Source organism: Rattus norvegicus, chromosome 8 (assembly GCF_036323735.1).
Source record: "Rattus norvegicus strain BN/NHsdMcwi chromosome 8, GRCr8, whole genome shotgun sequence".
NCBI classification, from domain to species: Eukaryota; Metazoa; Chordata; class Mammalia; order Rodentia; family Muridae; genus Rattus; species Rattus norvegicus.
The window spans coordinates 28,742,691-28,770,639 of NC_086026.1; the positions used below are offsets into that span (position 1 = coordinate 28,742,691).

At 51.5% G+C, this 27,949-nt stretch overlaps 3 protein-coding genes across 14 annotated transcripts; 2 read left to right on the forward strand and 1 right to left on the reverse strand.

The window, feature by feature from the left end:
- Positions 1-96: 96 nt before the first annotated feature.
- On the forward strand, positions 97-12,865 carry Plppr2 (phospholipid phosphatase related 2). Of its 7 annotated transcripts, none has more exons than XM_063265053.1 (10): positions 97-854; positions 2,031-2,200; positions 2,949-3,028; positions 4,324-4,577; positions 4,709-4,844; positions 7,399-7,670; positions 8,464-8,640; positions 10,700-10,822; positions 11,131-11,182; positions 11,573-12,865. In XM_063265053.1, the coding sequence occupies exons 4-10, from the start codon at positions 4,383-4,385 to the stop codon at positions 11,914-11,916; spliced, it is 1,299 nt and encodes a 432-aa protein (XP_063121123.1). In that variant the 5' UTR covers positions 97-854; positions 2,031-2,200; positions 2,949-3,028; positions 4,324-4,382; the 3' UTR covers positions 11,917-12,865. The 7 variants fall into 7 exon arrangements, with proteins under 7 accessions (XP_063121123.1, XP_006242690.1, XP_063121124.1 ...); XM_006242628.5 differs by having other exon boundaries at positions 4,389-4,577; XM_063265054.1 differs by having other exon boundaries at positions 4,464-4,577.
- A 7,197-nt stretch (positions 12,866-20,062) lies between these two features.
- Positions 20,063-22,591, forward strand: Swsap1 (SWIM-type zinc finger 7 associated protein 1). The gene is made up of 2 exons (NM_001108755.1): positions 20,063-20,379; positions 20,950-22,591. The coding sequence occupies exons 1-2, from the start codon at positions 20,365-20,367 to the stop codon at positions 21,541-21,543; spliced, it is 609 nt and encodes a 202-aa protein (NP_001102225.1). The 5' UTR covers positions 20,063-20,364; the 3' UTR covers positions 21,544-22,591.
- Positions 22,592-23,047: 456 nt separating this feature from the next.
- Positions 23,048-27,681, reverse strand: Epor (erythropoietin receptor). 6 transcript variants are annotated; one of them, NM_017002.2, is made up of 8 exons: positions 27,436-27,632; positions 26,421-26,553; positions 25,885-26,060; positions 25,640-25,797; positions 24,860-25,013; positions 24,693-24,780; positions 23,923-24,010; positions 23,056-23,829 (listed from the first exon to the last, which is right to left on the reverse strand). In NM_017002.2, the coding sequence occupies exons 1-8, from the start codon at positions 27,548-27,550 to the stop codon at positions 23,218-23,220; spliced, it is 1,524 nt and encodes a 507-aa protein (NP_058698.2). In that variant the 5' UTR covers positions 27,551-27,632; the 3' UTR covers positions 23,056-23,217. The 6 variants fall into 6 exon arrangements, 4 of the variants coding, with proteins under 4 accessions (XP_063120959.1, XP_063120960.1, XP_063120961.1 ...); XR_010053928.1 differs by having other exon boundaries at positions 23,779-23,829; positions 24,615-24,780; positions 27,436-27,681; XM_063264889.1 differs by having other exon boundaries at positions 23,048-24,010; positions 27,436-27,681.
- Between the last annotated feature and the right edge of the window lie 268 nt (positions 27,682-27,949).

Genomic DNA, 27,949 nt, shown 5'->3' on the forward strand with positions numbered 1-27,949 from the left:
CTCTCGGTAGACCAGGTTGGCACTGAATTTACAGAGATCTGTCTGCCTCTGCTTCCCAAGTGCTGGGATTAAAGGCGTGTGGCCACCACTGCCCAGCAAATAAATGCAACTTAAAAAACTTAAAAACACAAAATCAGGGCAATACTTGCCTAGCATGCAGGAAGCTTTGCGTTCCAACCCCATCATTCAAACCAGATGTGGTGGAACAGGTGTGAAATTCCAGCACGCAAGGAGATGAGGCAGGAGGACCCAATGTTCAAGGCTAATCTTGGCTACAAAGAAAACTGGAGCTTGAGCTGGTAGCTTAATCTGTGTGAGACCCTGTCTCAAACACAAAAATGGATCTGGGATGCCAAATGGAGAAGAGGTGTGCCAGAGGGTGTTCTTTGAAGAGGCTGAGCTCCTCTTTTCCCTCAGCCTATCCTACCTTGTCCTTACTCTCTATTTCCATTCTTTTCCCTTCAAATCTCTGCCAACGCGTCCTGCCCCGCCTCATTGAGTTATGCAAATGAACGTCATATAGCCCTGCCCCGTTATTCTCACAACTCCCCGCCCCTCTGTGTTATGCAAATGAGACCCAAAGGCCCCGCCCACCTGGTGAAGAAGAGACTTGGGCCCGCCCCCCACGGGTTATGCAAATGATGGCTCCTGCCCCCGCCCCACTGGGTTATGCAAATAAGGCACCCTGTGGCCCCGCCCCTGCCTCGGCCACGGAGTCTGCGCGGAGCGGCAAGTCCGGCGGTCCAGGCTTCTTCTCGTTGTCCGCCTGCCTGACCAGCGATCTGTCTGACTGTTCTGCGGCGCCGGGACCGTCTAGAGGGAGCGAGGGTTCAGGCGGCGGCGGCCTAGACAGGGTGAGGGAGAAGCGTGGGCGACCCCTCTTTCTAGCCCGGGGGCTGCCCATCCTGGACACGCAGGACCATACCATGGACGTGGGTCTTTCCGATCCCTTCCCTGCGGGTCCATTGCGGAGGGGAGGGCAGCTAGGGGGAGGGGAGGCGGTGATCTAGGGCTTTAGATGGGGTTGGGGGAGGGGAACCTGGAGAAGGGGACCCCCCCCCACCGGGGACCTCAAGAGCCAGGCCACAGTGCTGCGAGGGTGGCTGTGGATGAATGATGGTGTAGCTGCCCCTTGTCGGTGTGTGGTTGTGTAACTGGTTGTGTGGTTGTCTGGCTGTGATGGGTTCGGGTGTGTCCACTGATTTTGAATGTCTGTGTGTGTGTGTGTGTGTGTGTGTGTGTAGAGAGAGAGAGAAAACATGTACTCCGTGTGTTGTGTGTGTGTGTGTGTGTGTGTGTTGGTGTCTAGTTGTGTGGTCTGTCATTTTGTAGTTACTGTTGTGTTCCTTCTGATGTTGTGTGACTGTTTTGCAATCTGGCAGGTGTCTGCTCTTACGTGCCTTTTGTGTGTGCTGCAAGTCACATATATCCCTACCTGACCATGTGGCTGAGGCTGTGGGTGGCAGGCTGTCTCTCCTATGACTGTGGAGAGGGTGTTCATGTGTGTGATTGTCATTGAGCGCCTTGTAACTGGGGGTGTGACTCTGTGACCCATTCTGTGAGTCTCATTGTGTGGAGTGACTCTGTGATTCTAAGTGGTTAGCAGCCTTGAGTCTATGGGGGTGACTGTATCAGGGCAAGGATTTGTGGGGGGCTGGGGTGTCTCTCTGTGTGCCTCTCTGACTGCGTGTTTGAGGGAGTATGTTCCATCCGTGTGGGTGTCTATGACAGGCCGTATGCAAACTGTGTGTGTGTGTGTGTGTGTGTGTGTGTGTGTGTGTTTAGAAGTACTGGGGATTTGTGTGAATGAGCAAATCTGGTTTGCTCAGCATGAAACAGGCACCCCACACAGTATGCTTGGCTCTTGCTGTGAAATGGAGGGATGTCATGTTCTGAGATGTCCCCGTGTGTGGTGTTTGGGATGGAAGCCTTGCCTGGGTTATATCTTGTGTGGGAGTGCTCATATGGGTGACTCTGTACATCTGAGACCTGTGGTGACCCTCACTCCAACATGTCACTCTGTGGAGTAGGCCTCAATGGAGCCCTGGATGTACAGTGCCCACCCTCACCTGCCTGGGCCTCAATTTCCACATCGGTGCAATGGAGATGAGTGTCCTTGCCCTGCTGACCTCAAGGAGTGTCTGTGAGTTGGTGGTGGTGGAGGTGGATGCCTGTCGGAAGCCCTAGGGCACTTTCACAGGTGAGACAGGAGTCACTGGGTACACACTGGCATGACTGTATTGGCTACTGATGCTTTGGGAACTGAAGTTAGGTGTGGGGGAGGGGTAGTGAGAGGAGACTGGAGAGGCAGCTGGCCTGGGAGGATGGGGGGTGCGAAGCAGCTGGGAGAGAGGGAGTATCTGGCTATCAGCCCACACCAGATACCACAGCCCATGGGGACAGGGAGGGGGATGTGGAGGCCATGGTGGAAGAGACTTGGAGAAGGGAGAGGGTAAGAAGCATGGGATCTCCTGGGCAAAGAAGATGAAGTTCCCTAAAATATGACAGAGGGGACCAAGGAGAGAGTCCCCTTCTCTAAAGGCTGAATAGAGGTTCCCATAAATGGGGTCTGTGGAATTTCTTTAATTGAAGAGAGAGAGAAGAGGTCACTGTAGAACCTTCTGAGAGACCAACTTGTACAGGTTGCCATCTGACCTCCAGCATGACCTCCACATGAGCTGTGTGGCACACGTGCACAGAGACTCAACAAAGAATACATGTAACACATGTAATACATGTAATACATGTAAGAAAAAAAAAAGGCTAGCTCTCTGGTAGACCTCAGAGCCCTGGGAAGAGGCAGGGAAGTCCAGTGAGCAGGATCAGGGGCCAGTAAGGTGGGGTCCGGTTGCTGAGCGTGGCCAGGTTAAAGAGCAGACCCAGAATTCTATGAAGCTTCATTTACTCAGTGATGTGGCCCCAGAGTTCCCGTTCCTTTCCCTCCACAGGCCCAGGTGTCACCATGGCTGGAGGGAGACCTCACCTGAAGCGGAGTTTCTCCATCATCCCCTGCTTTGTCTTCGTGGAGGTGAGAACCTCAGAGCCACTCTGAGAACGGGCTCTGTCCCTCTGTCCCTTTGTCCCTCTGTCCCTGCCTAGCCTGTCTCCCTGCTCTTGGCCTAGTTCTTTCATATATATATATATATATATATATATATATATATATATATATATATATATATATGAATCTCCCCACATTCCTTCCTGGCTCTAGTCACTCCTGCCTCTGGCTGTCGGACCTCTTCCACCCCATTACCTCAGAACTTCTGCTGCTACCCGTCTCTCTTGAGGTGTGGTGGCAGGATTGGAATCAGAAGCATTCCTCTCTGGTTCTGGCCCCATTTTGCCCCAATCCATTCACAGTTTGGAACTTTGCATGCCTGGGCCTCAGTTTCTTCATCTCTACAATGTGCGTAATTAACAGGGCATGGGGGCACATATGTGTGACCTCAGCATTTGGGTGGCTGAAGGAGAAAGATTTCAGGGAAGTTAAGGCCAGCCTGGGCTACATGAGACTGTCTTTTAAAAAAAAGATAAAGACAAAAAGAGGAAGAAAAAATCGCAGGGCACAGCCATGGTAATGCAGACTTATAATTCTGACATTCGGGAGAAGGAGGCAGAGGCCACAGAATTTCTGCAAGTTCAAGGCCAGGCCTTATACATGGTCAGGCCAGCTAGGACTGTGGATGGGATCCTGTCTCAAACAAACAAACCAGGTGTGCTCACACACCTTTAATCACAGCAGGTGGCAGGCAAAGGCAGGTGTATTCTGGCCAACTCCAGGCCAGCCTGGTCTACATAGTGAGTTCCAGGCCAGCTGTGGAAACCTTATTTCAAATAAAACAAAAACGTCTGTGATTTCCATGCCAGCCCCAGACACATAATGAGATCATCTAAGAATCATAGGTAAATAAATAGATAAATAAAAAATGGGGTCGAGGGTGTGGGTCAGTGAGCAGAGACTTGCTTAGCCTGCACAAAGCCCTGGGTTCTATCCCCAACCCTAAATAAACAAGGTGTACTGACCTACAGCTGTAACCCCAGCATTAGGGAGGTAGAGGTTGGAGGATCAGGAGTCAGGCCCAATTCCATAGTGAATTTTAAGTTATACTGGCTAAATGAAGCCTTGTCTCAAAAACAAAACAAAAACAGGACAGAAACAAAACAGAAACAAGAAAACAGGGCACATTGCCACAGTGGTTGGGAAGTTTAAAATGTATTAACTCTTTCCTTCCCTCCTCTCCTCTGATTTCAATATCCATCTTCCAATTTCCCTCCCCTTCCATCTCTCTCCATTTCCTTGTCTCTGTCTCTGACCTCAAGGCCTCTGACCTCCTCCTGTCCTGTCTCTCTTTGCTTCTCTCCGGTCCCTGACTGGCTGCATGCAGTCTGTGTTGCTGGGCATCGTCATCCTTCTTGCGTACCGCCTGGAGTTCACGGACACCTTCCCCGTGCACACGCAGGGCTTCTTCTGCTACGACAGCGCTTATGCCAAGCCGTACCCTGGGCCCGAGGCTGCCAGCCGAGCACCCCCCGCCCTCATCTATGCCCTGGTCACTGCTGGGCCCACCCTCACGGTGAGATGGTGTGGGGCACCAGTCTGAACGCCAGGGAGTAAAACCTCGAACAAGGCAGGAAGGCCGGGTTGGGGCTGGTGGAGCCCTGGCCTTTGAAGTCCAGGAAAACGCCATCTTGGTCTTGTCCACAGATCCTTCTGGGGGAACTGGCCCGTGCCTTCTTCCCTGCGCCACCCTCCGCCAGTCCTGTCAGTGGGGAAAGCACCATTGTGTCCGGGGCCTGCTGCCGCTTCAGTCCCCCACTGCGGAGGCTGGTCCGATTCCTGGGTGAGAAATGCAGCCTGGGGGTCGGTCCAATGGTCTTGGGGAGGGAGGTGAGTTCAGAGACAAAGGAATATAGTCCAGTTCCACCCTCAAAAGAATCTCAGGCCAGTGAACCAAGATGGCTCAGTGGGTAAGGTGCTTGCCACCAAGCTCGATGTGAGTTCGATTATCCAGGCCCACGTGGTCACAGGAGAGAAGCAGTTCGTGTCCTCTGACTGCACTCAAGATATGGTGCACACCCACACGTATACATATATGCACACACATAAGTAGACACAGACATGTGCACGTGCGCGTGCGCACACACACACACACACACAAATGCCTGCACACACACATGGCTGCATTCATAGACACATACATTATAGATACATGGATGTACCCTCACATAGATACAGGCCTGCACACATACATAGACACATACACGAAGAAATAGACATGTGGGTTGGGGATTTAGCTCAATGGTAGAGCGCTTGCCTAGCAAGTGCAAGGCCCTGGGTTCGGTCCCCAGCTCCGGAAAAAAAAAAAAAAAAGGGCTGGAGAGATGGCTCAGTGGTTAAGAGCACTGACTGCCCTTCCAGAGGTCTTGAGTTCAAATCCAAGCAACCACATGGTGGCTCACAACCATCTGTAACGAGAACAGCTACAGTGTACTTATATACAATAAATAAATAAATCTTTAAAAAAAGAAAGAAAGAAATAGACATGTACAGACATAGATACATGCATGCATGCATTCATGCACATAGATATTCACATGCATGCATGTACATGCACGTGCACACGCACGCACACACACATACACACACACACATAAATAAAAGAAAATCTTTTTTAAAAGCCAGAGATGACACACATCTGTTGTCCCAGGAATGGCAAGATGGGAGGTGGAGACAGGTGGAGTCACAGAAGCTTCGGGCCACCCAATCTGACCTACTTGGCAAAATTTCAGGCCTGTGAGAAGCTCTATCTCAAACCAGATGTAAAGGTGTCAGAGAGATGGCAACTGGAATTGTCCTCTTAGCTCCACAATATGCATATGCATGTGTACACACAGCGTTCCGGCCTGTGTGGCAGTACACATCTGTAACCCCAGTACTTGGGAGGCTGTGGCTGGAAGATCTCAAGTTTGGAAGCTAGCCTGGGCTACAAAGTGAGTCAGTATCTCAAAAGAAAGAAAGAAAGAAAGAAAGAAAGAAAGGAAGAGAGCCGTGTGGGTTGGCCCATTCCTATAAACTCAACATTCAAAGTTCTGGCCAAGGGCTGGGTCAGTGGTGGAGAGTGCCTTTTGCTTTTGCAGAGGACCAGAGTTCAGGTCCCAGAACCCTCATGGCAGCTCATAACTGGCCATGACTCAGTTCCAGGGGATTTGCCTGGCCCTGGCCTCCGTGGCCACCCCCATGCATGTGGTGCACACAAACTCATAGAGGCACACATCCATACACATGAAAAGAATAAGTAAATCATCTTTAAAAAGTTCAAGCTAGGTTGAAAATTCCTAGCCGTGTGTGTGTGTGTGTGTGTGTGTGTGTGTGTGTGTGTGTGTGTGTGTAGCTTAAGGCCAGTCAGGGCCACATTGCTAGACTCTGTCTGGAGGGGAGGAGCATTGGAGAAAGGAGCGTGGTGGTCAGAAGATTCAGTGGGTGATGTTCAACCCCTAGAACCTATATACTAGAAGAACAGACATATAGGTCTGGCCCAAGTTGTCCTCTGACCTCCACACACATAAGCACACACAAATAAACATAATTCTTTTAAAAAAATGTAAGAGGAAGAGAAGGGGAAGGAGAGCAGAAATCCCAGAAACTCCAATAAGGTCTTTCTAGCAGGTCCCAAACTCATGATGCAATGCTGCTAAGGGGTCCCAGAGTAGCCGTGATGGAGCCTGCCCAGACATAGGATATTGTTTAGAGACAGACTATAGATATATACTAGGTGGGGGCGGAGAGGGGCTGTGGTGGCACCAAAGGTAAGGGGACTTCAGCCTAGTCATCACAGGGCTCCAAATTGGCTTGAGTGACCATCCCAGCAAGACAACGGAGACGGGCAACTGATCTAAAGGAGCCTGGTGCCAGGCCTGACAACGTTGAGTTAGATTTCCATAGCCTGTGGTAGAAGAAGAGAACTAAATACCTCAGGTTGTCTGTCCTCCGACCTCCACACAAAGCATAACGATGCCTATACAAATATACCCCTAATAAATGTTTAAAACATTTTTTTCCCCGAGAGAGGGTTTCTCTGTATTGCTCTGGCTGTCCTGGAACTCACTGTGTAGACCAGATAGGTCGCCCAGAGATCTGCCTGCCTCTGTCTCCCGAGTGCCACCTGTGTTGTTTATGTTTTAATTTTTTTTTTTTTGTGGTTCTTTTTTTTCCGGAGCTGGGGACCGAACCCAGGGCCTTGCGCTTCCTAGGCAAGCGCTCTACCACTGAGCTAAATCCCCAGCCCCGTTTATGTTTTAATTTAAAGAGACAGACAAGGGGCTTAATGGAGCCGTGTAGGACACTCGGGAGGAATCCAGTGGAAGGGGCATGACCTCCTTCTTCTCCATTACCAGGGGTGTACTCTTTTGGCCTCTTCACCACGACCATCTTTGCAAATGCGGGACAAGTGGTGACCGGTAACCCCACACCTCACTTCCTGTCGGTATGTCGCCCCAACTACACGGCCCTGGGTTGCCCACCACCGTCTCCTGACCGGCCAGGGCCTGACCGCTTCGTCACCGACCAGAGCGCCTGTGCAGGCAGTCCCAGCTTGGTGGCCGCCGCACGCCGCGCCTTCCCCTGCAAGGATGCGGCCCTGTGCGCCTACGCCGTCACCTATACAGCGGTGAGGCCCTGGGGAGCTGCCAGGGGTCTGGAAGGGGGAGGGGGTTTGACCCGGGGAAAGTCTGGAAAGGAGGTCATGCCCGCTAAATGGAGCCTTAAGGTTGAGGCCACACTCTCGTGTTGCATCTCAGCCCTACCTAGTTCCCTCACTACTCCCCTGTTGTCCTGGACGCTGCCCTTTGGTACTCCGGCCCTTGGAGTTGCTAAGAAGTTGAAGGCCTTGGACTATGGCTAGAAGACTAAGCCTGTGGGCTTTGACTCCGCTTCCTGGGGCCTTCGCCCCTCCCCTTTGCTGATTTGGTCACACCCCTTGTCCTTTAAAATGAGTTCGGTTTCTTGCCTTCCTCTATTCCCGCGCTTTGTTGCTTTGTTTTCTTCCATTTTCCGGCCTCTGGAATGACTGATGCCACCGGTCTCCCCGCCCTAGATAATTTCTGTGGCTCCCTGAGGTTCTGAGGCCATTTCTGGAGCTCTCGAACCTGCCTCTTTGGCGCTGATTGGACACCCTGGTTCTGTATTCATGCTTTAATGCAGCGAGCATCTTTCCTTGTCTCGGGAAGCATATTCCGTAGGTCCTCACTCGTCCTTTCTGGCGCTTTGGCCACACTACCTGCATACAGATCCACTGTCATCCCAATTCCAAGCACCCCTTCTTTCTCTGCTTGCGTGGCTACCTCTTCACCTCTGCGGAGCCCTGCGCCATTCCGGGGGTGGGGGGAGCTGACTCTTTCAAGCCTCCCATGCTCTGGTCCGAAAGGCATGGATTAATCCTCTGATCGGTTTGGATCCCACAGATGTACGTGACCCTAGTGTTTCGCGTGAAGGGTTCTCGCCTAGTGAAACCTTCCCTCTGCCTGGCCCTGCTGTGCCCCGCCTTCCTGGTGGGCGTGGTCCGCGTGGCAGAGTATCGCAACCATTGGTCGGACGTGCTGGCTGGCTTTCTGACTGGAGCAGCCATAGCCACCTTTTTGGTAAGTCCCCTTCCCACCAGTCTCTCTATGAAGACCTCTCATCTGGTCCCTGACACAAGAGGCAGAATTGCTTAAGGATGCTGAAGGGTATTATTTTGAGGATCTGATTCCGTTCTCTAGCACCCATAAAAAAGGCAGAAGTGGTGTTCTTGCCATCTCCGTAGCAGGAAGGCAGAGGCAGGATGGTTCCTGGGGCTCACTGACCGGCCAGCCTACACTGGAGCTCCAGGCCAGTGAGAGCCTCCGTATCAAAAAGCAAGGTGGACCACTCCTGAGGAATGATACCAGAGTTTGACCCCCACCTTTCATACATACCAATCTGTGACCTCCACAAACACATGGACACACCTGCATGTGTGTACTCTTGGTCTCGCATACACACCCACATGCACCTGCACGAATATCACCCATACATTTAAAAATAGAAAAATGCGTTAAAGATTTATTTAGTTTTAATTTTGTGTGTTTCACCTGCATTAGATATGTGTGCTAATGCATGTGCGTGTATGAGCATCATGTGTGAGTGTGAACATGAACGTGTGTGTGTGTGTGTGTGTGTGTGTGGTGCCTGAAGAGGCTAGAAGAGTGTACTGGAACTGGAGTTGCAGATTGTCGTGAGGTGCCATGAGGGTTCAGGAAACAGAACCCAGATCCTTCACAAGAGCAGTCAGTGCTCTTAACCACTGAGCCACCTTCCAAGACCCCTAAATACATTTGTAAAGTATATTTTGGCCAGTAATGGTGGCACCCCTTTAATCCCAGCACTTGGGTAGCAAAAGCAGGCAGATTTCTTGAGTTTGAGGGCGTCTTGGTCTATAGGGTCTCACTATGCAGGCCCGGCTGACTCGGAATGCAAATGAGTAGACCAGCTAGCCTTGACCTCACAGAGATTTGTGTCCTTCTGCCATTCAAGTACAGGGTCTAAGGTTGTGCACCACCACTCCTGGCAAGACTGTTTTGTTTTGTTTTGTTTTGTTTTTAAGACAGGCTCTCGTGAAGCACAGGCTATCCTTGAACTAACTATCCATTCAAGCATAACTTTGTTCTTCTCATCCTCCTGCCTCATCTCCCCAGTGCTGAGATTAGCTATGTCCCATCAATGACCTGTTTTTGTGGTGCTGAAGATGGGACCCAGGTCTTCATGGAGTGAGCCACGACTTAGCCACTCATAGACAAACATGTGGGGAAAGGCTGGTGAGAAAGCTCAGCTGGTAAAGGCAGTTGCCATTCGAGCCTAAATTCCACCCTGGGTCCCGATGGGTAAAAGGAGCTAAGAGCAGGAGGTTTTCATTTGACCCCCACAAATGCCGCGTGTTGTGGGTGATCCTCCCATGCAGTGAGTAGTGATAATAAAATATAATAATACTTTTGAGATAGTAAAAAAAATTGATATTCAGGGCTGGAGAGATGGCTCAGCACTGGTTTTCTTGAAGAGGATCTAGGTTCAATTCCCAGCACTCTCATGGTGGCTCACAACCATTTGTAACTCAGGTTCCAGGCCAATCTAATGCCCTCTTCTGGCCTTCTTGGCCACCAGGGGCACCAGTAGTGCACTGACATACATGCAAAATACATATAGACAGAAAAAAAGGTAAGTCTCAAAAATGTTTTAAAAGGTCAATATCCATGCCAGATCATTGCAGTATCCCGAATGTCAAACACATGCATTGTGGTGCATGCATCCCAGCACTTTGGGGAAGGTGCAGATGGATCTCTGTCGGAGTCTAGGCAGGCCAGGTCTACGCAGAGAGTTCCAGGTTAGCCACAGAGAGACCCCGTTTCAAAAAAAAAAAAAAAAAAACCAACCAACCAAACAATCAAAAGTAAAAAGTAAAATTGTCGGGGTTGGGGATTTAGCTCAGTGGTAGAGCACTTGCCTAGCATGCACAAGGCCCTGGATTCGGTCCAAAGCTCCGAAAAAAAAAATTAAATTGTCAAGAAAGGTTGTATGTGTCTGGAAATTCGAGCCTCAGTTTCTACCCAAAAAATGGAGAGGGTGTTTTCATAATTTTGTGTTGTTGGTCTCAGTCCTCAACCTGCTCCTGTCTATCTTGTCCAGGTCACCTGTGTTGTGCACAATTTCCAGAGCCGACCCCTCTCTGGTCGAAGGCTCTCCCCCTGGGAGGACCTCAGCCAGGCCCCCACCATGGACAGCCCCCTCGAAAAGTTAAGTGTGGCCCAGGTAAGGGGGCCCAGGAGTTACTCCGTGCTGGAGAGGGTGGTGGGTGGAGGAGGCCCATGGAGGTAGGAAGTCAAGCCAGAGGTATCATTGTCTGCGGAGATGGGGGGTAGAGGAGCCACACGGCCCTGGGGATGAAAGCAACCTTACTGAATGGAAGGCTACACTCCTCTCTCCCTCTCAAATTTGCATCAATAATCTGGAGATCTCTGTTGTGTTTACCATGGTGGCGTCTGGCTGATCAGACATTTTTGACCAAGTTGTGGGCTCCTGGGATCCTCTAGCCCCTCCCCTCTTACTTTTTGTCCCAGGAACCCGAGACCTGCAGGCCGCATTCGACACCGGCACGGCTCACCCCATCCAGTAAGTGTTGGGGTTGTGTGTGGTTATGTGTGTGCGTGTGCGTGTCTGCGTGCGTGTCTGTGTGTGTGCGTGTCTGTGTGTGTGCGTGTCTGTGTGTGTGCGTGCGTGTGTGCGCGTGCGTGTGTGCGTGCGTGTGTGTGCGTGTGTGTGTGCGTGCGTTGTGCGTGCGTGTGCGTGTGTGTGTGCGTGCATTGTGCGTGCGTGTGTGTGTGCGTGTGTGCGTGCGTGTGTGCGTGTGCGTGCGTGCGTGCGTGTGTGTGTGTTAGGGGTAAAGGGTGGAGGGTAATCAGGGGGCTCTTTCAGGTGGGTAGAGGAGGTCTCATCTGGCCTGGGCTTCTGTACTACCCTCCCAGGTTTGCTAATCTCTTGATCTCTGACTGTCACTTTCAGAGCCGCAGAACTGTGCCCGCCGTGGCCACCTGATTCCCAGCTGTGTGTCCTCCAGGGCACCAGCGATGTGCTCCTCGCCCCGTGTGCCCCGCCCTCGACTGAGGTCTGAGCCAACACCCCTGCCTCTGCCGCTGCCCCTTCCTGCACCGACTCCCAGCCAGGGTCCCTCGCCTTCCTCCCCTGGACCCGGGGGCCCAGGTGGGGGAGGTGGGCGGGGCCGGAAGCTGCTGCTCCCCACGCCCCTGCTACGGGACCTGTACACCCTCAGTGGACTCCATCCCTCCCCTTTCCACCGTGACAACTTCAGCCCCTATCTGTTTGCCAGCCGCGACCACCTGCTGTGAGATCCACCACCTAAAATCTACCCAGTGTCCCCCGTTTCCTCCCTGCCATACGTGCGTGTGGCACGTGAGTGCTAAAGGCCCCTGCCCTCCAAACCAGCCAGGTCCAGCGTCAGAAGATGGCTGTAAGGGACGCTTCAAGGCAGGGAATCTCTTGGCTGCTCTTTGGCCTTCTGGGACATCTGGGTGGGCAAAAATAACCAGTTGGGCCCATGTCCCTAGGATTGCCCTTTTAACGGCTGAAGCTTGACCTAACTAGCCATTGCCTATCCAGTGAGAGCTCCGAGTTCTCAGAATTCAACCCAAAAGTTTACAAAAGTTTATGGGAACCTCTCACTTCTTAGCTTCCTCAAGCAAGAGGGTGCTACTCTGGCCAGTGTTCAGTGTCTAAACAGCCAATAAGAGCCCTTGGCGTTCAGAATTGCCGAGAGTGGGTGGGAATGATTCCAGTCAATGGGGGACCGCCCGTGTCAAAGCCAAGTCAAAGCCAAGGAGAGCTATCCAGTCTCTCCCCGGGAACACGGAGTCCAGCTGGAGGGTGGGGGGGGCAGGCTCCCCCACAGCAGGGTCCTGCGGCACCCCTTCCCTTCTAGCCCTTCCCCCAGGTGCACCATCTCATACCCTCCAACTCCCTACTTATGTAGGGCTTGCCCCAGTTCACAGGTTTTGGAGTTCCGGATGCTGTCTCCCTTGGCTGTGCCTAGGGCACCCCCCCCAAACCTTCTGTTATTTATTAGGGCTGTGGAAAAAGACTTTCTTTTCTTGGAACCCAACCTTCTTCTTCACACTGCCCCCATGCCTCAGCCTCATGCAGTTGTGCCATCTTGGGGGGCATGGGTGGAGCAGAAGGGGGTTTCCCTACCCTGAATAGCCAAAAGCAGTGGGCAGATGAGACACTGTCCCCCTTTCCTGCCCCCTCCTCATCTTTAATAAAGACCTGTTTGTAACAGAAGTTTGGCCTTCTGCCTGCCTCCCCCGAGTGTTAGGAAAAGGACGAGACCGTAACCTCGGCTCTAGACGGCAGTGGATATGAGTGTGGTGGGCCGTCCCCTGTAACTAAGGACAAATATGGAGAGGCAGTGTGGCCATGAGTCCAGTGAGGTCCTCAGCATCTCATGAATGTGGTACAGTGACACATGGCTATAGACAAAGCACGGAGAGGAGGAAGCAGAGGGATCTGGAGTTCAGGATCATTTTTGGCTACATAGCAAGTTAGAAGTCAGTTTGGGTTACCTGAGACCCTGCTAACCACCTCCCACAAAAGCCTCAAATCTGAAACCCGTGGTTCATTTAGGTAAGACTCTAGGTTCATTTAGGTAAGACTTCTATTCGCTTGATTTGGAGAAGGGTCTCAGTGTGTAACCCATGACCATCCTCCCTCGGCTTCCCGAGTGCTGGGGTTACAGATGGATACCCAATACCTGGGTTTAAGATCTCCGAAATGTTAGGTATTGATATTTGATCCATAGAAAACTCCAGCCAGGGAGGTAAGATGATGTAAGAGCTGTGGGGTGGGAGCCTGGGGCATGGCTCAGCAGGTGAACACACTTCTCTCAGAATCTGATGACCTGAGTACCAGCCCCAGAACCCAGGGTGAGAGGAAGGGACAGGGAGCTTCATATGTTCAATGTGATAATCCTCCCTGTTCCTTCCCTAAAAATGGTGCTGCTGCTGGTGGTGGTGATGATTGTGTCGATGGTGATGGTGATGATGGTGGTGATGGTGATGGTGGTGGTGATGATGATGTTTTTAAGAGTCCTGGTGATGGGGTTGGGGATTTAGCTCAGTGGTAGAGCGCTTGCCTAGCAAGCCCAAGGCCCTGGGTTCAGTCCCCAGCTCCGGAAAAAAGAAGAAGAAGAAGAAGAAGAAGAAGAAGAAGAAGAAGAAGAAGAAGAAGAAGAAGAAGAAGAAGAAGAAGAAGAAGAAGAGTCCTGGTGACGTGGGTGAGTGAGGTTTTGCACTCATGTAGGATGTCTCACAACTGGATTAAAGTTCAAGGGATCTGATGTTCTCCTCCACCCCCTGAGGCACCAACATCCACGTGGCATACACAGGCAAAAGAAAAATTTGTTTAAATGTTTCTTTTTAAGTTAAAAAATGGGGGGGGGTTGGAGAGATGACTCACCATGTGTAAAGACACGCCAAACCTGAGTTTGTTGCCTCAGAACCACTGGGTGGGAAGAGAGAGCTAACTCGTGCAAGTAGTCCTCGTACCTCAACATGGTATCATGTCCCATGCACTAGGTAAATAAAGGCAATGAAACATTTTCAGAGCGGATGGTGGCACGTGCCCATGATCTCAGTACTTGGGAGGTGGAGGAGCAGGAAGACAAGCAGTGGTCCTTGGCTAAGCTGTGTGTTAGAAGCCAGCCTGTCATCAGGAAAGGAGTGCGTGCGATAATTCTGACACGGAAACAGAATCTCCACATGTGCGACAGTAAGTCAGTCCTGAGGCTTGAGACCCATGCCTGATGTTTCCAGGAAGGAACTAGGACCTTTGTGTGTCTGGGGCTCTGTGATTGACAGAGCAGAGGAGGATGAGGTGAAGGGACTGACCACTGGTCACGGGGTTTCCACCATGATCATAGAACCTCTATCTTGACCCGCCAGGGCTGCTTGCAAAGCTCATACACTTCATTTAAGGCCTGTTAGGGAGGGAATCTGGTTCAGAACCGCGGACAGCGCTAGAGCGACTCTGTCCTTGGTGCTGACTCTGTGGGAGGTCAACGGAAGATCTTAAAGGCTTGGAAGAGAACTGGCCTGCTGAGGAGGGTTGCGGCATACTCTTGTTTAGATGCACATCCCAAGTGGATAACCAGGTAGGCAGTACAAATTAACCCATAAATCTCTCCAGGACTGGGAGTTAAGCTCAGTGGTAGATCATTTGTCTATATTTCATCCCCCATATACAATGCATGTGGCCAGGCGTGATGATGTGTGCTTGTATTCCAAGCACCTGGGAGACGAAAGCAGCAGGATTCAAAACTGAAGGTTGTTCTCAGCAATGCAGTGAGTTGCAGGCCAGCCTGGAGGCTGAGACAAAAGACAAAGCCAGGCAGGGGAGAGAGCTCAGCAACCGTGGGTGCTTGTGGCAAAGCCTGTTGACCTGAGTTTGGTCTCCAGAACCCAGAGAAAAGTGGAAGGAGACAACCAGATAGACAAGGTTGTTCTCTGACATCTACACGCTTGCCATGGAGTAGCTGCCCAAGTGTGTGCATGTGCACACAGACACACAAACACAGACACACAGAGATATGCACAAAGACATATGCATAGATATATACACAAAGACATATGCACAGACACATGCACACAGACACATGCACAGACACATACACACAGACACATGCACAGACATATACACACAGACACATGCACAGACTTATACACACAGACACATGCACAGACACATGCACACAGACACATGCACAGACATACCCAGACACAGACATACCCAGACACAGACATACACACACACAGACACACACACAGACACACACAAAGACACACACATGGACACACACAGACATACACAGACACACAGACATGCACACATAGACACACACAAAGGCACACATATGGACACACATAGACATGCACACACAGGCACACATATATGGACACACACAGACATACACACGAAGACACACATAGGGACACACAGGCACACACATATGGACACACATATGGATACACACAGGCACACACATATGGACACAAACATACACACACACAGGCATACACACTAATAATAACAATGGTAATGCTGAGGCTGAAAGAATTTAAGGCTCTGGAGAGGCTGTTGGTTTATTTTCAGAAGCCCTGGGTTTGATCCCAAGCACCTATAGGGCAGCTCACAACCATCCACAACTCTGCTTCATGGGATCTGATGCCCTCTTCTGGCCTCTGGGGACACAAGGTCCATACACAGTACACTGCTTACACACACACACACACACACACACACACACTCACACACATGCACACACACATGCACACACACACACAAACTTTTAAAGGAAATGAATCTTTAAAAAACAAATGAAGGAACATTAGTTTTGGACACCTCTACAAACAAAGCCTCTACAAGCAGGCGATAGTCAGAGACTCAAATGAAGTTAAAAAAGAAAAAGTGGGGGCCGACGAGATAGCTCAGCAGATAAAAAGGCCTGCCACCAGGCCTGGCAACCTGGGTTCAAGTCTCAGGGCTCACAGTGGAAGGAGAGGACTGACTTCCACTCACACAGGCCACCCTCTGCTTCTTGTGCAGCATTACAGCACCCACAGCCACACACGGGTACACGGCCACACACGGGTACAGGGCCACACATGGGTACACAGAAGAATGAATAAAGTTTTAAAATGTAAATTCCGGAGAGTTGGTTCAGGGATTAAAATCGCTTGCTGCATCTACAGAGGACCCAGGTTCAATCTAAGCACCCACAACTGTCCACAACTCCACTTCCAGGGAATCTGACGCTTCGGACCTCTGCAGGCATCAGATACACATTTATGCATACATGTAAGAAAACCAGCCATATGAATAAAATACAAATAAATAACTCAAAGGAAAAGAAGAAAAGAACAAAAGAAAGAAGAAAAGGGGGGCTGGAGAGATGGCTCAGTGGTTAAGAGCACTGACTGCTCTTCCAGAGGTCCTGAGTTCAAATCCCAGCAACCACATGGTGGCTTGCGACCATCTCTAATGAGATCTGATGCCCTCTTCTGGTGTGTCTGAAGACAGCGATGGTGTACTCACATATATAAAATAAATAAATCTTAAAAATTAAAGAAAAAAAAGGGCTGGAGAGATGTCTCAGTGGTTAAGAGCACTGACTGTCACTTACAGGGGTCCTGAGTTCAAATCTCAGCAACGACATAGTGGCTCATGACCATCTATAATGGGATCTGATGCCCTCTTCTGGTGTGTTCACAGTATCTACAGTATGCTCATATACATTTGGAAAAAAATTTAAAAAAAAGAGATGGGCAGTGGTGGTGCACACCTCTAATCCTAGCCCCCAGGGGTCAGAGGCAGGTGCATCTCTGAGCTGACAGAGCAAGTGCCAGGACAGCCAGGGCTACAGAAAGAAGCCCTGCTTAAGAAAAAAGAAATATGGAGTAAAATAAACAGGGAGGGAGGCTGGAGGAGAACAGTGCACTCTGCTCTTGCAGGGGACCTGGATGCAGTCCCCAGCACTCATGGTGGCCCAGTTTTGACTTCTAAGGGCACCAGTCTCATGTGGTACACGTAATACCACATAATGCATGCGGGCAAACTTTTATAGCCATAAAACAAAAAGAAACAAAAAATTAAGTGGGGACAAAAACAAAAAACAAAATAGGGCCAGGGCTGTGTTTAGCTCGGTGTGCAAATGTTCACTTAGCACATGTAGGGCCTTGTGTGCTGAGAGAAAGGGAGGAAGAGCAACCAGCAACCAGCCAGTCAGTCAAACAAACAAACAAACAAATAAACAAACCCAGAGCTAGACAGAGAGAGCCCTTAGAGCCAGCTCTCCAGGGCAAGGAGGAAGACGTGGAAAGGACCTCTGGAGAGTGTGCTCCTGTGACCTGGGGCTTGTGCAATTGCAGTGTCAGGCTGTGTCTGGGGTGGGAGCTGGAGGCTGAAGCACCAGACTTTCTAGAACAGTATAACTGTGCTGAGGGTGTATGTGCGTTTGTAAGCAGAATCCCAATCACATAGTCATCTTAACCTGTGTCCTGGTGTGTGTGTGTGTGTGTGTGTGTGTGTGTGTGTGTGTGTGTGCGCGCGCGCGCACGTGTGTGTGTGCACATGTGTGTGTGCATGTTGTTTGTGTGTGTGGTGTGTGTATGGGGTGTATGTATGTGCATGGTATGTGTGTGTGTATGGTATGTGTGTGTGCAGGGTGTGTATATATGCATGGTGTGTGTGTGTGTGTGCAGGGTGTATGTATGTGCATGGTGTGTGTGTGTGTGTGTGTGTGTGTGTGTATGTGTGTGTGTAGGGTGAAGGTGCCCAGCTGTGTGTGTGGGAGTACTGGGGGATGTTGTGGAGCTGTTTTCTGTCCCCAGAGGGAGAGAGTGAGCTCAGTAAATCACAGTTCCGCCCTGTTCCTGGGTCTCCAGGCAACCGTACCACTTTGAAGTTACTAGGAGACGAGGTTTCCAGGGAAACTCAGGCTTGAATGACAGCTTTAGAGCCAAGTTTGGGTGAAGAGACTGGCTGAGCAATCAGGATCACTCACCTTGGTTCCTCAGTTCTTCCTCCTCCATTCAGTGACTTAACAAGGATCGCACGTCTCCAGTATGGTCATAGACTCTTGTGAATGAAGCCCTTGTTCTCTTATTCTCTCCAATTTCTCTCTCTCTCTCTCTCTCTCTCTCTCTCTCTCTCTCTCTCTCTCTCTCTCCCCCTCCCTCCCTCTCTTCTTCCCTCCCTCCCTCCCTCTCCCTCTCCCTTTTCCTCTACCTCTCCCTCCCCATTCCCAGTCCTGAGAAATGTTCTCTCTTCTGTCAATAAAAGCAAGCATTAAGAAGACCCTAGGGGTTGGGGATTTAGCTCAGTGGTAGAGCGCTTGCCTAGCAAGCGCAAGGCCCTGGGTTCCGTCCCCAGCTCCAAAAAAAAAAAAAAAAAAAAAAAAAAGACCCTAGACCAAAGAGAAAGTTAGATGACAGACCTTGTCAAGAGCCCTCATACAGGGAGCTCGAGAGGGAGCATGGGTCTCGCGCTGCGGCTGTGATGGCCATCGGGTCTGGCACACGCAGCAATGAACAAGACACAGTATTGCAAATGAGATAGAAGGCAAGGACTGACCTCCACACACTCAGGGTGACACAGGCGATCCTGCACACGCCCCCACAAAAAAAGATTAAAAAAAGTAAAACAAAAATCAGGATCAGTGAGATGGCTTAGGGGATTCTGAGCCCTGAAGGTCTGCCATCCAGGGAATATACATGGTGAGGGAGAAAGAACTGAATCCCATCCCGGAACTAGTCCTCAGAGCACATGCACCCTGTGTCATGGGAGTTTCTAGACTGCTTGCTCGGCATGTACAAAACCCTGAATTTCATCCTCAGCCTTGCATGAATTTATCGCGGTGGCATAGGCTAAAATGTCTGGGGCCCTCCTTAAAAAAAAAAAAAAGGCCAAATCTATGAGTCTGTAGCCCGTAAAAACCACCCCCATATTCCAATATGCAGAGACTAGCAGACAGCTATCCCTTTCCACCTGTGAACTTTCCTTCGGTGACCTTAGCAAATCTTCTCACCAACATATTGTAATGATCACATAGAATCACAATATTTATTTTGCAGGTGGGCAAGCTAAGAGTCTGGTTTGTTTTTTTGTTTGTTTTTTTTTCTTTTTTTTGGAGCTGGGGACCGAACCCAGGGCCTTGCGCTTGCTAGGCAAGTGCTCTACCGCTGAACTAAATCCCCAACCCCGAGTCTGATTTTTATTATTAGTGTTTTGTTAAAGATAGGTGCTCATGTAGCTCAGGCTGGTTGCAGACCTCAACATTTGTTGAGGGGACCTACTTTTTTTCTTTTTTAAAAGAGACGGTTTCTGTAGTCTGGTCTTGAACTCAGATCCGCCTGCCTCCACCATTCAAGTGCTAGAATTAAAAGTGCGCCGAGCGGCTTCTACTTTTTTATTTTTAGATTTATTTTTACGTGTGTGTGTGTGTGTGTGTGTGTGTGTGTGTGTGTGTGTGTGTGTGTGTGTGTGTGTGTGTGTTTGTGTGCGCGCGCGCGCACCCGGAGGGCCATTAGAATGTGTGCCACGTGCAGCGGAGGCCAGAAGAGGGCGTCGGATTCCCTCAAACTGTAGTTATGGATGGCTGAGAGTCACCTAGTAGGTAGTGGGAACTGAACGTGGGTCTTTTGGAGAAGCAGCCAGTGCTCGTAACTGAGCCATTCTCTCCAGCTCCGACCGAGAGCCTGAGCGTCTCTGGGGAGCGCATTTGGACCCTCGCTCGACCTTCCTTTTAATGGACCACGCGGCTTCTTGCAGCAGATTCCCTCAAGTACCCATTTCCTCCACTCTCCTTGTTTTGACCATTTGCCGACAGCTCCAGCAACGAACCTAGACAGTGAACTATAGCCAATGAGGCCTCGGTGTGGGCGGGCCCAAGATGAGATCTCGCTTCTGATTGGACAGCGGTACTAAGCAAATGGCGGAGGCGCTGAGGCGGGTACTAAATGCGGGCCGCGCGGCAGGGCCCGGAGAGGATAGCAACCCCGGGCCGCCCTTGCTGTTGCTCGGCGCTCCGCGCTCTGCGCAGACGTCGCTGCTGTTTGCCGCGGCTCTTGAGGCAGCAGGGGAAGGCCGCGGGCCCGTCCTCTTCCTGACGCGAAGGCCTCTTCAGAGCCTGCCTCTCAGTACACCCGCAGCGCGAGACCATTGGCGGCTCCAGGTAACCGGAGGGCTGGACCTGGCTATGCGTCACCCAATGGCGGGCTAGGTTGCTCATGAGTGACAGTTCGGTAGGTAAATGGCAGTGTGGATCGTAGATTTACTGCTAAATCGTCATAAAGTCTATATGGGAGAGGTGGGTGGAAGAAGCGAAGTAGGCACCTGGGACGGGACAGTGCCGGCTTAGTTGAAGATTAAATGAAAGACCGTCCTGCGGTGTTGCTGAGCATGGGTGCCAAGCCAAAAAACAAACAAACAAACAAACAACCCCCCCCCCCAAAAACCACCAACAAAAACATGTGCGAAGCCCTGGGTTCTTTCTATCTCTTTAACCAGACTTAGTAATATATGCCTGGGATTCAGTTCTTAGGAGGTCAGAAGTGTCAGACCAGCCTTGTTCACAAAACGAGTTTGTGATCATCCTGGACTACATAAGATTCTGCATTAAAGAAAATTTTTTTGGGCAGTGATAAGTGCTGGAAAAGGGCGGGTAACAAGGTGAATATTTGAGCTGGTGCTTCATCCTGGAACTTTCCAAATGGACCATGAGAGCCTCGACCAGAAAGTATGGAAGAAGTGAGGTAGCCGTAATAGAGAGTTTTGACCTCCTATATTAAATCTAGCCTTTTCCTATCTTCTAGAAGATTCGATTCCAGTACCCATCCTCAATTCAGGAGCTTCTCCAGCTGCTAGCCTCTGCCCATGAGGCCCCAGCGCCTGTCCCATCCCTTCTACTCCTGGATGGCCTGGAAGAATATTTAGCAGAGGACCCAGGGACACAGGACACCGCCTACTTGGCTGCATTGCTTCTGGATACTGCTGCCTATTTCAGCCACCGGCTTGGAGCCAGTGGCAACTGTGGGCTTGTGGTGGCCCTTGAAACCCAAAAAGAAGCCGATGGTGATGTCCCACATCTGGCATTACTTCAGCGTTATTTTCCTGCACAGTGCCGGCTGCAGCCAGATGCCCTAGGCTTGGGACAGCATTGCTGCCTTCGAGCTAGCCTAGAGACAGGCAAGCTGAGCCCCAGGACAGAGTGGTCAGTGACTTTCTTACCTGGTGGAGAGATGAAGATCACCCCATGGCCTGCCCAGGCTTCTAAGCTCAGCCCAGACCAAAACTGTTCAAGTGCTGGAAGCCAGTCTTTAACTTTGGGGTGTGACAACCTCCCTAGTCCCAGGTTTCCCTTGGATGGAATACTTACCTCAGGGACAGGTGCAGATTCAAAGACCTGAGAATGTAGGTTTCCTGTTTATAAACCAGCATCATTGTTGTTGGGGGCTGGCAAGATGACTTAGGAGGTCAAGGGTCTTGGCCACCAGCGTGATGACTGATTCTCAGGACCCACGTGGTAGAAAGATAGAACGGACTCCTGGAAGTTGTCCTCTCACCTCCACACATGCCCTGCACACTAATAATAATACTAAATTAATAATGAAACCTTTAAGACAAATAAGATCGCTGGAGCCTTCCTCTGTCCACTCACCATTGTTAATGAGATTCAGCCATATTTCCTAGTTCATTTCTTTTTATCTGCTGCATTTTTTACCCAGAATGGCTCTCTCGTAAGTCAGGCTAGTCTCAAACTAGATACGTAGCTGAGGCTGTCCTTGAACTCCTGATCCTCCAGCCTCATCTCTTGAGGGTGGGGCCTATGGTGTATGCTCCTATTCTTGGCTCCTCTTGCACATTCCATGGGTGCCTGTATCCCGGTTACCTCTGTGTGTTGACTTACCGACTGTTAGGGTCTAGTCATACACATGAGCTTACACAGCACTCAGGGTGTGCAGTTGGGAGTGGATTCGTTCCATGTAGAGTATGCATACATCTAGCTTTCTTAGGACATACATTTTTAAAGTCATTTGACGGAAGCTGAGCATCATGGTGTGCAAAATGGTAAGGCCAGCTTTGGGAGGTAGAGGTGGGAGGTCACAAATGCAAGGCTAACCTTGGCTACATAAGGTATTGGAAGCCATGCTGACTTACACTAGATCCTGTCTCCAAAAACCAAAATGGGCCAGGTGTGGTGTGGCACAGGCCTTTAATCCTAGTGCAGAGGCAGGTGGATCTGTGTGTATGTGTTTAAGGCCAGCCTGGTGTATGTGCCAAGTTCCAGGCCAACCAGGGCTACAAGGACAAAAACTAGAGAACTGGAGGGAGAGCTCAGTGGTTAGGAATTCTGTCACCGAGTCAGCTTTGGTTATGCATGTGTCTGAGTCATTTCCCTGAATAATCCCTCACCCATGTTCCTGCATAACTCCAGTAAAACTTTATTGGTTCACCAAATTGGACTTTGGTGGTATGTGTACGTGGGTTTTCTATCTGTCAAGTAGACGTCTGTTCATGTCCCACAGGGGTAGTGTTACCAACCATGGAGAAGGCATTAGGTTTTGGAGCAGCATATATTAGCAGCTAGCGAAATGTACACTGACCATTATAGTCTGTCCTCATATCACCAGATCCAAAATTTCAGTGCTCACTCTTTGTTTCCATGGGCTAGGTCCAGGCAAAGACGGGGTACCCGGAAGGGAGGGTTGTGGTGCAGTCCGCAGTCTTTGTGGCAACCCAAAGGCAGACAGAAGAGACTAACAGAAGCGCACAGGCAGCTGGCCTGAAACAGGAAGTAAGGCAGGAACAAGGTGCTTTCCCTTGAGGTGAGAGGAGAGAATCAACTTCCAGGCATGAACGGAGGCAGACACACAGCCACACTCACATCATATATACACAAATAAGACAAAGTCACAGTAGAAAAATCAATATATATATATTTCTATATACAGACATAACTATCCATCTTAACATTGCAAGGCTGTCACTTCCTGGGCAGAGGGCCAGGGCTTTAAATATGGCCTCAGCCATCCTCTTCAAGAAGTTGTAGGTTTAGGAACTACAGGCTGTAGGCTGGAGTCCTAGGAGCAGGCCACGTAGCTGGGCCGCAGAGGCTCTGTGTCTGGAACAAGGCTATTCTCATAGGGGTGGGAGTAGGGGCCGTCAGATGAGTCCCCGTGGACTCCCTGGGAGCCCCCTGAGCTGTAATCTGTTGAGATGCCGGAATCGGACACCACAAGGTACAGGTACTTCAGGTGAGGTGGAGTGGGGGGTAGCTCAGGAGGCAGTGCCCGAGGGCACAGGAGCTTAGAGCTGGGGTCCAGGATGGTGTACTCAAAGCTGGAAGGCGAGGTGCCCTCTGGCCTGGGCTTTGAAGCCAAGTCAGAGGGGCAGGAAGATGTTTCTGAACCTTCATCCATAGTCGCAGGGTCTACACTGTCCCCAGGCCCAGAGAGGTTCTCACTGCATGGGCACCGGGGTAGCAACCATTCATCCAATACCAGGTAGGTGTCCTGGGCCCGCTCACTGCCCACTGGCTCCAGTAAGGGCCCCTTGTCCTCTGCCCCTGCATCCCCAGCCTGAGTCACTCCCCAGTGTCGCTCTGAGAGGACCTCTAGGTGGGCAGGTGGATCCTCAGGGAAGGGGCTACTTGGGCTCCACCACAGACAGCCATCGCGTTGCAACAGCCATAGCTGGAAAGAGAATGCCTGTGGGCTCAGAGGCATGGGCTCCAGCATGTGGCAGCAGGCAGCCCCAGGAACAGAGAAGACAAACAGGTTACCTACCTGGAAGTTACCCTTGTGGGTGGTGAAGAGACCCTCAAACTCATTCTCTGGGCTTGGGATGCCAGGCCAGATCTTCTGCCGCAGAGCCCTGTCGAAATCATTAGAAACAAGTCCAGGGGCCTGTGACACTGGACACTCCCCTGTGCCCTCTCAACCCCACCACCACAATGACATCCAGCATCCCTGCAGGAATGGGCAACAGCCTGTGAAGGCGGCATTAGCAAGGCCCTACCAAAGGGGAACTGGTGGTTTTGAAGGATGCATAGGAGTTTGGTGTATGCTTCCTCACACTCTATCATTCCTTTCTAGAGGCTGGGGATGGGATCCCAGAACCAACAAAATAGTGTGCATGTTTCCCAATGAATAAATAAGGCCATGAAAGGCAAACAGGAAGTGTACTTATGGAAAAACCGGAAGGGCACAGCTTTGAGTGTACAGGGAATTATAAATACCTCAGCTTGACTGGTCAGATCATTAAAGCCACTGGCTTAAATCTTTTCCATTAAACTTTCTGGTTGACTTGACAAAGCTGACGACATTGGGAAATGGAACCCACAAAGGAATGCAGGAAGGAGCCATCACTAAGGTCCAGGGAACTCCAGCAGGTGCTGGAGTGACGCTCCAAGTGGGTGTGGTCTCACTTGCATTCTAGTACCGACAGGCTGTGTTTGTTACTCTGCGCAAATGCTCACCCCAATCTGAGCTTCGCTCTCTCTAGAGAGGGAGATCCCAGGGGACGATGTAAGTTAGAGCTCAGGTAAGGGGCTCACCGGCGGTGGGACAGCAGGGCCAGCACAGTCAGCAACAGTGAGATGAGGACGAGAATGAGAGACAGCGTCAAGATGAGAGGGTCCAAGTCTGGGAGGCAAGAAGGTCAGGGAGGTTTGCCTGGTGTTTGGCCCAGCTCCTCCTCCACCCCGAGGAACTGTGGCCTCACCGCTAGCAGTCAGTAGCGACGCGGGCTCAGACCAGGCGCTCCAGAATCCGCTGAAGCTCGGCTCGGCCATGCGTGCTCGAACAGCGAAGGTGTAGCGCGTCCCGCCCCGCAGGTTGCTCAGGACACACTCAGTGCGGCCTTCCAGGACCTCCACCTGGGGGCGGTGGAGCCAGGAGACAGCTAACCAATACATCCAGTGAGGAGGGGATTTGAGGGCTTGCACGGAGGCATCTAGTCAGCACCCTAATTATGGGAAGGGTAATTGGGGCAGGGCGGCTCAAGTACCGGTATCAACTGTTAAGTCCGGTTCTTGGCTCAAAGCCAATCAGAGAGAGAGGACCCTAAAGTCAGGAACTGTCCCTGGGCCACGTAAAGGCAGAGGCAGACACCTTACAGAGAATGCCTCCTTGATGTCTGAGAATTTGCACCAGGTTGTAAGAGGGGCTGAGGCTCTGATGGGTTGCCCCAGAGGCATGAGCAAAGTGGGGGCGGGGGGGGGGCACAGTGACCTATCGTGAGTTCCGATGTATGGTTCAGTGGACCCAAATGGTGGGAATAGAAAACTCGTGGAAGTTGTCCTTTGACCTCTCCTTGTGCACAGTTGCAATTGTGCACCCCCCACAAACACACACAAATAAATAAATATAATTTTTTAAATGTCTAAATGTCAGGCAAGAAAGCCGTTTAAAAAAGCAATGGGATGTTGGGCACTGTGAGAGGGACTTGAAGGAGTGGGACTTTGGGCCAGGACTCAGGAAGATTGGGTGGGGCTGTTCTCACCCTTTGTGTCCCCCCAGCCCGGTTGCCTGCTGACACGTCCACCTCGTAGCGGATGTGGGTGGTCATAGGAGCCCCGGGAGGTGGCAGCCACCGCAGCACCACGTGGCTGCCCTCTTCTGCTCGGCGCGCCAGCAGCCCCGCGGGGGCGTCCAGGAGCACTGCAGAAAGTGAAGTGGATCCTGTAGGCGGGGACCCAGTCGCGTCCCCACCCCCGGCCGATGTCGCTCCCATCCCCTCTCACCTACCTACTTCATTGATATGGATGATGCGGTGGTAGCGAGGAGATCCGGAGGCCTCGGTCACCTGCAGCTCCAGTGGCACAAAACTCGACGTGTCCGCGGTCGGCAGTGAACACCAGAAACGCATGGAGCCGCGGACGGTGGGCGCCTGGTGCAGGCGACATGACTTTCTTGATTCACCTCTGTGAGGCCGGGGGAACCGGGGAGAAAAGGTTGAACAAGTAGGGAGGGCAGGAGGTGACTGGAGAGTTTCGGATTTCTTTGGCCCATATCGTGGGGACAAGAGCATTTTGATTACCTCGACTAGGTAGTGTCCTAATTCCAACATAATCCCGGAGCCCATTGATGGAGAATTATTCCAGCCCCGGCCACCGGGGGGCGACCTCCACACCACCCGTACCGCTCCCATTCCCGCCTCCGTTCCCGGTGTTTCCCACCCTTAACCTAGTCTCCAGGCTGAGGGAACCATTCCAGGCTATGACATTCAGGAAGCTCTGCTACACCCACCCCCTCCTAAGGCCACCCAGTCCTGGGGTACTCACTCGAGCTGGTAAGAGAAGCTGTAGTTGAAGCCCATCCCGGAGTTCGCCGCTTCCTCCCAGAAACACACCAAGTCTTCCAAGCGCTGGGTGAAGCATAGAAGTTCTTCGGAGCCCCGGGATGCCAGCAGGGCGGCTAGAAAAGGGGGTGGTCATGGTGGGGGGAAGGGGGATCAGGGGAGTCCAGGTCTATCTTCCACAGTCCCCTTACCCTCCCTCCTGTCGCCTGTGCAGATCCGATAATTATAGTGCCCCGCCCTCTTCTTCAAAAGGGCCTTCGAGGGGTCTTGCAAAAGTGGCGCCTCTAGAACTACGGAGAGTAGCGACCCCGCCTGCCCTGTTCCACCCGTGTGCGCACGCCCACTCACCCTGCAAGTTGAGCGGTGCTGGCCCCGCCCTAGCGGGTGTGTGTGCGCGCAGAGAACTCGGCCTCCTATCGGTTCCTACAGGCACCCGGCTGCCCTCCGATAGCGCCAACCGTGTCCCCCGCCCCCCTTCCGTCTCCCAGCCACCCGTCCAAGGAATCGAGCACCATCCGCCCGCCAAACTGTGTTTACAGTCGTCTGCAGCGCGTCTTGTTCTAGTACTACCTGATCTATTGCAGTCTTTGTGAGCGTGATCACCTGCCCCAGGAGATCGGACCCAGTACTACCTTATCCCTGCGATTTCTACCTCATCCCAGACTCCTCAAAACACACAACAGAGACGAATGTCTCATGCAGGTCATCCCCACAACTGGAGGTGGGAGCAGGAGGATCTGGAATTCAAGCTCAACCTCAGTTACATGAGTCTGAGGGCAGCTTTGGCTACACAGACCGTACCTCAAAAACAAAAACAATACAGGCATAGCGTCACATGCCTTTAATCTTAGCAATTTAAGGCCATTCAGACACCAGTTTGGCCCCTAGTACCTCTGAAGGTTCAGAAGGACATTTAGCCCCTGGGACCCTGGTTGGGAATTCAGGCCATGTCATTGCCCTCTGGGACTTAATGAGGAAGTGCCATGTACAGCTCTTACCTTTGCTCTCAAACTTGGGGTCCGGGAGGCTGGGTGAGGATGCCCAGGCTGCCCCAGCAAGTAGGAGACACAGGGGGCTAACCCGAGGCCAGCGGGCCACCCTGAGTTGGTCCATGATGTAGCCCCAGCTTCAGGAAGCTCAGGGCTCCAGCCCCCCTCTTTTGCCCCCCACCTCCCCTTCCCTTTCCTCTTTCTCCTTTGCCCTAGTCCACAGCTGGGTCAGCAGCAGCTGCCGGACACAGCTGACCAGGAGCTTCTAAGTGGCAGCTCCCTCCAGGGGGCGGGGCCAGCTAGCAGTCCGGGACAGATAAGCTACGGGCCTCCAAGGGAACAGGGGCCCTCTTGGGCACAGCCGCTGCCTAAACCAGTGTAGGGGGTGGGGCAGACAGCAGGGTTTGTTTCGGGTGGGTTTGCTAATGTGGTCATGAACAGGTGACTTTGCTTCACGGTCTTGTCAGGGCGTCTGTGAATCTAGGCCATTGTACAGCCGGCCAGCAGGTCACAGACGGAAGTG

What these genes read in the sequence shown, in the direction of transcription:
- Plppr2 (XM_006242628.5), top strand. Translation starts at nt 2,963, where the DNA reads ATGGCTGGAGGGAGACCTCACCTGAAGCGGAGTTTCTCCATCATCCCC. An exon ending in CCTGCTTTGTCTTCGTGGAG is followed by an intron (nt 3,029 to 4,388) that starts GTGAGAACCTCA and finishes GGCTGCATGCAG; the next exon opens with TCTGTGTTGCTGGGCATCGT. An exon ending in GGCACGGCTCACCCCATCCA is followed by an intron (nt 11,183 to 11,572) that starts GTAAGTGTTGGG and finishes TGTCACTTTCAG; the next exon opens with AGCCGCAGAACTGTGCCCGC.
- Epor (XM_063264889.1), bottom strand. Translation starts at nt 27,550, where the DNA reads ATGGACCAACTCAGGGTGGCCCGCTGGCCTCGGGTTAGCCCCCTGTGT. An exon ending in CCCCAAGTTTGAGAGCAAAG is followed by an intron (nt 26,554 to 27,435) that starts GTAAGAGCTGTA and finishes CCCCTTTTCTAG; the next exon opens with CCGCCCTGCTGGCATCCCGG. An exon ending in GTCGCTACTGACTGCTAGCG is followed by an intron (nt 24,781 to 24,859) that starts GTGAGGCCACAG and finishes CTTGCCTCCCAG; the next exon opens with ACTTGGACCCTCTCATCTTG.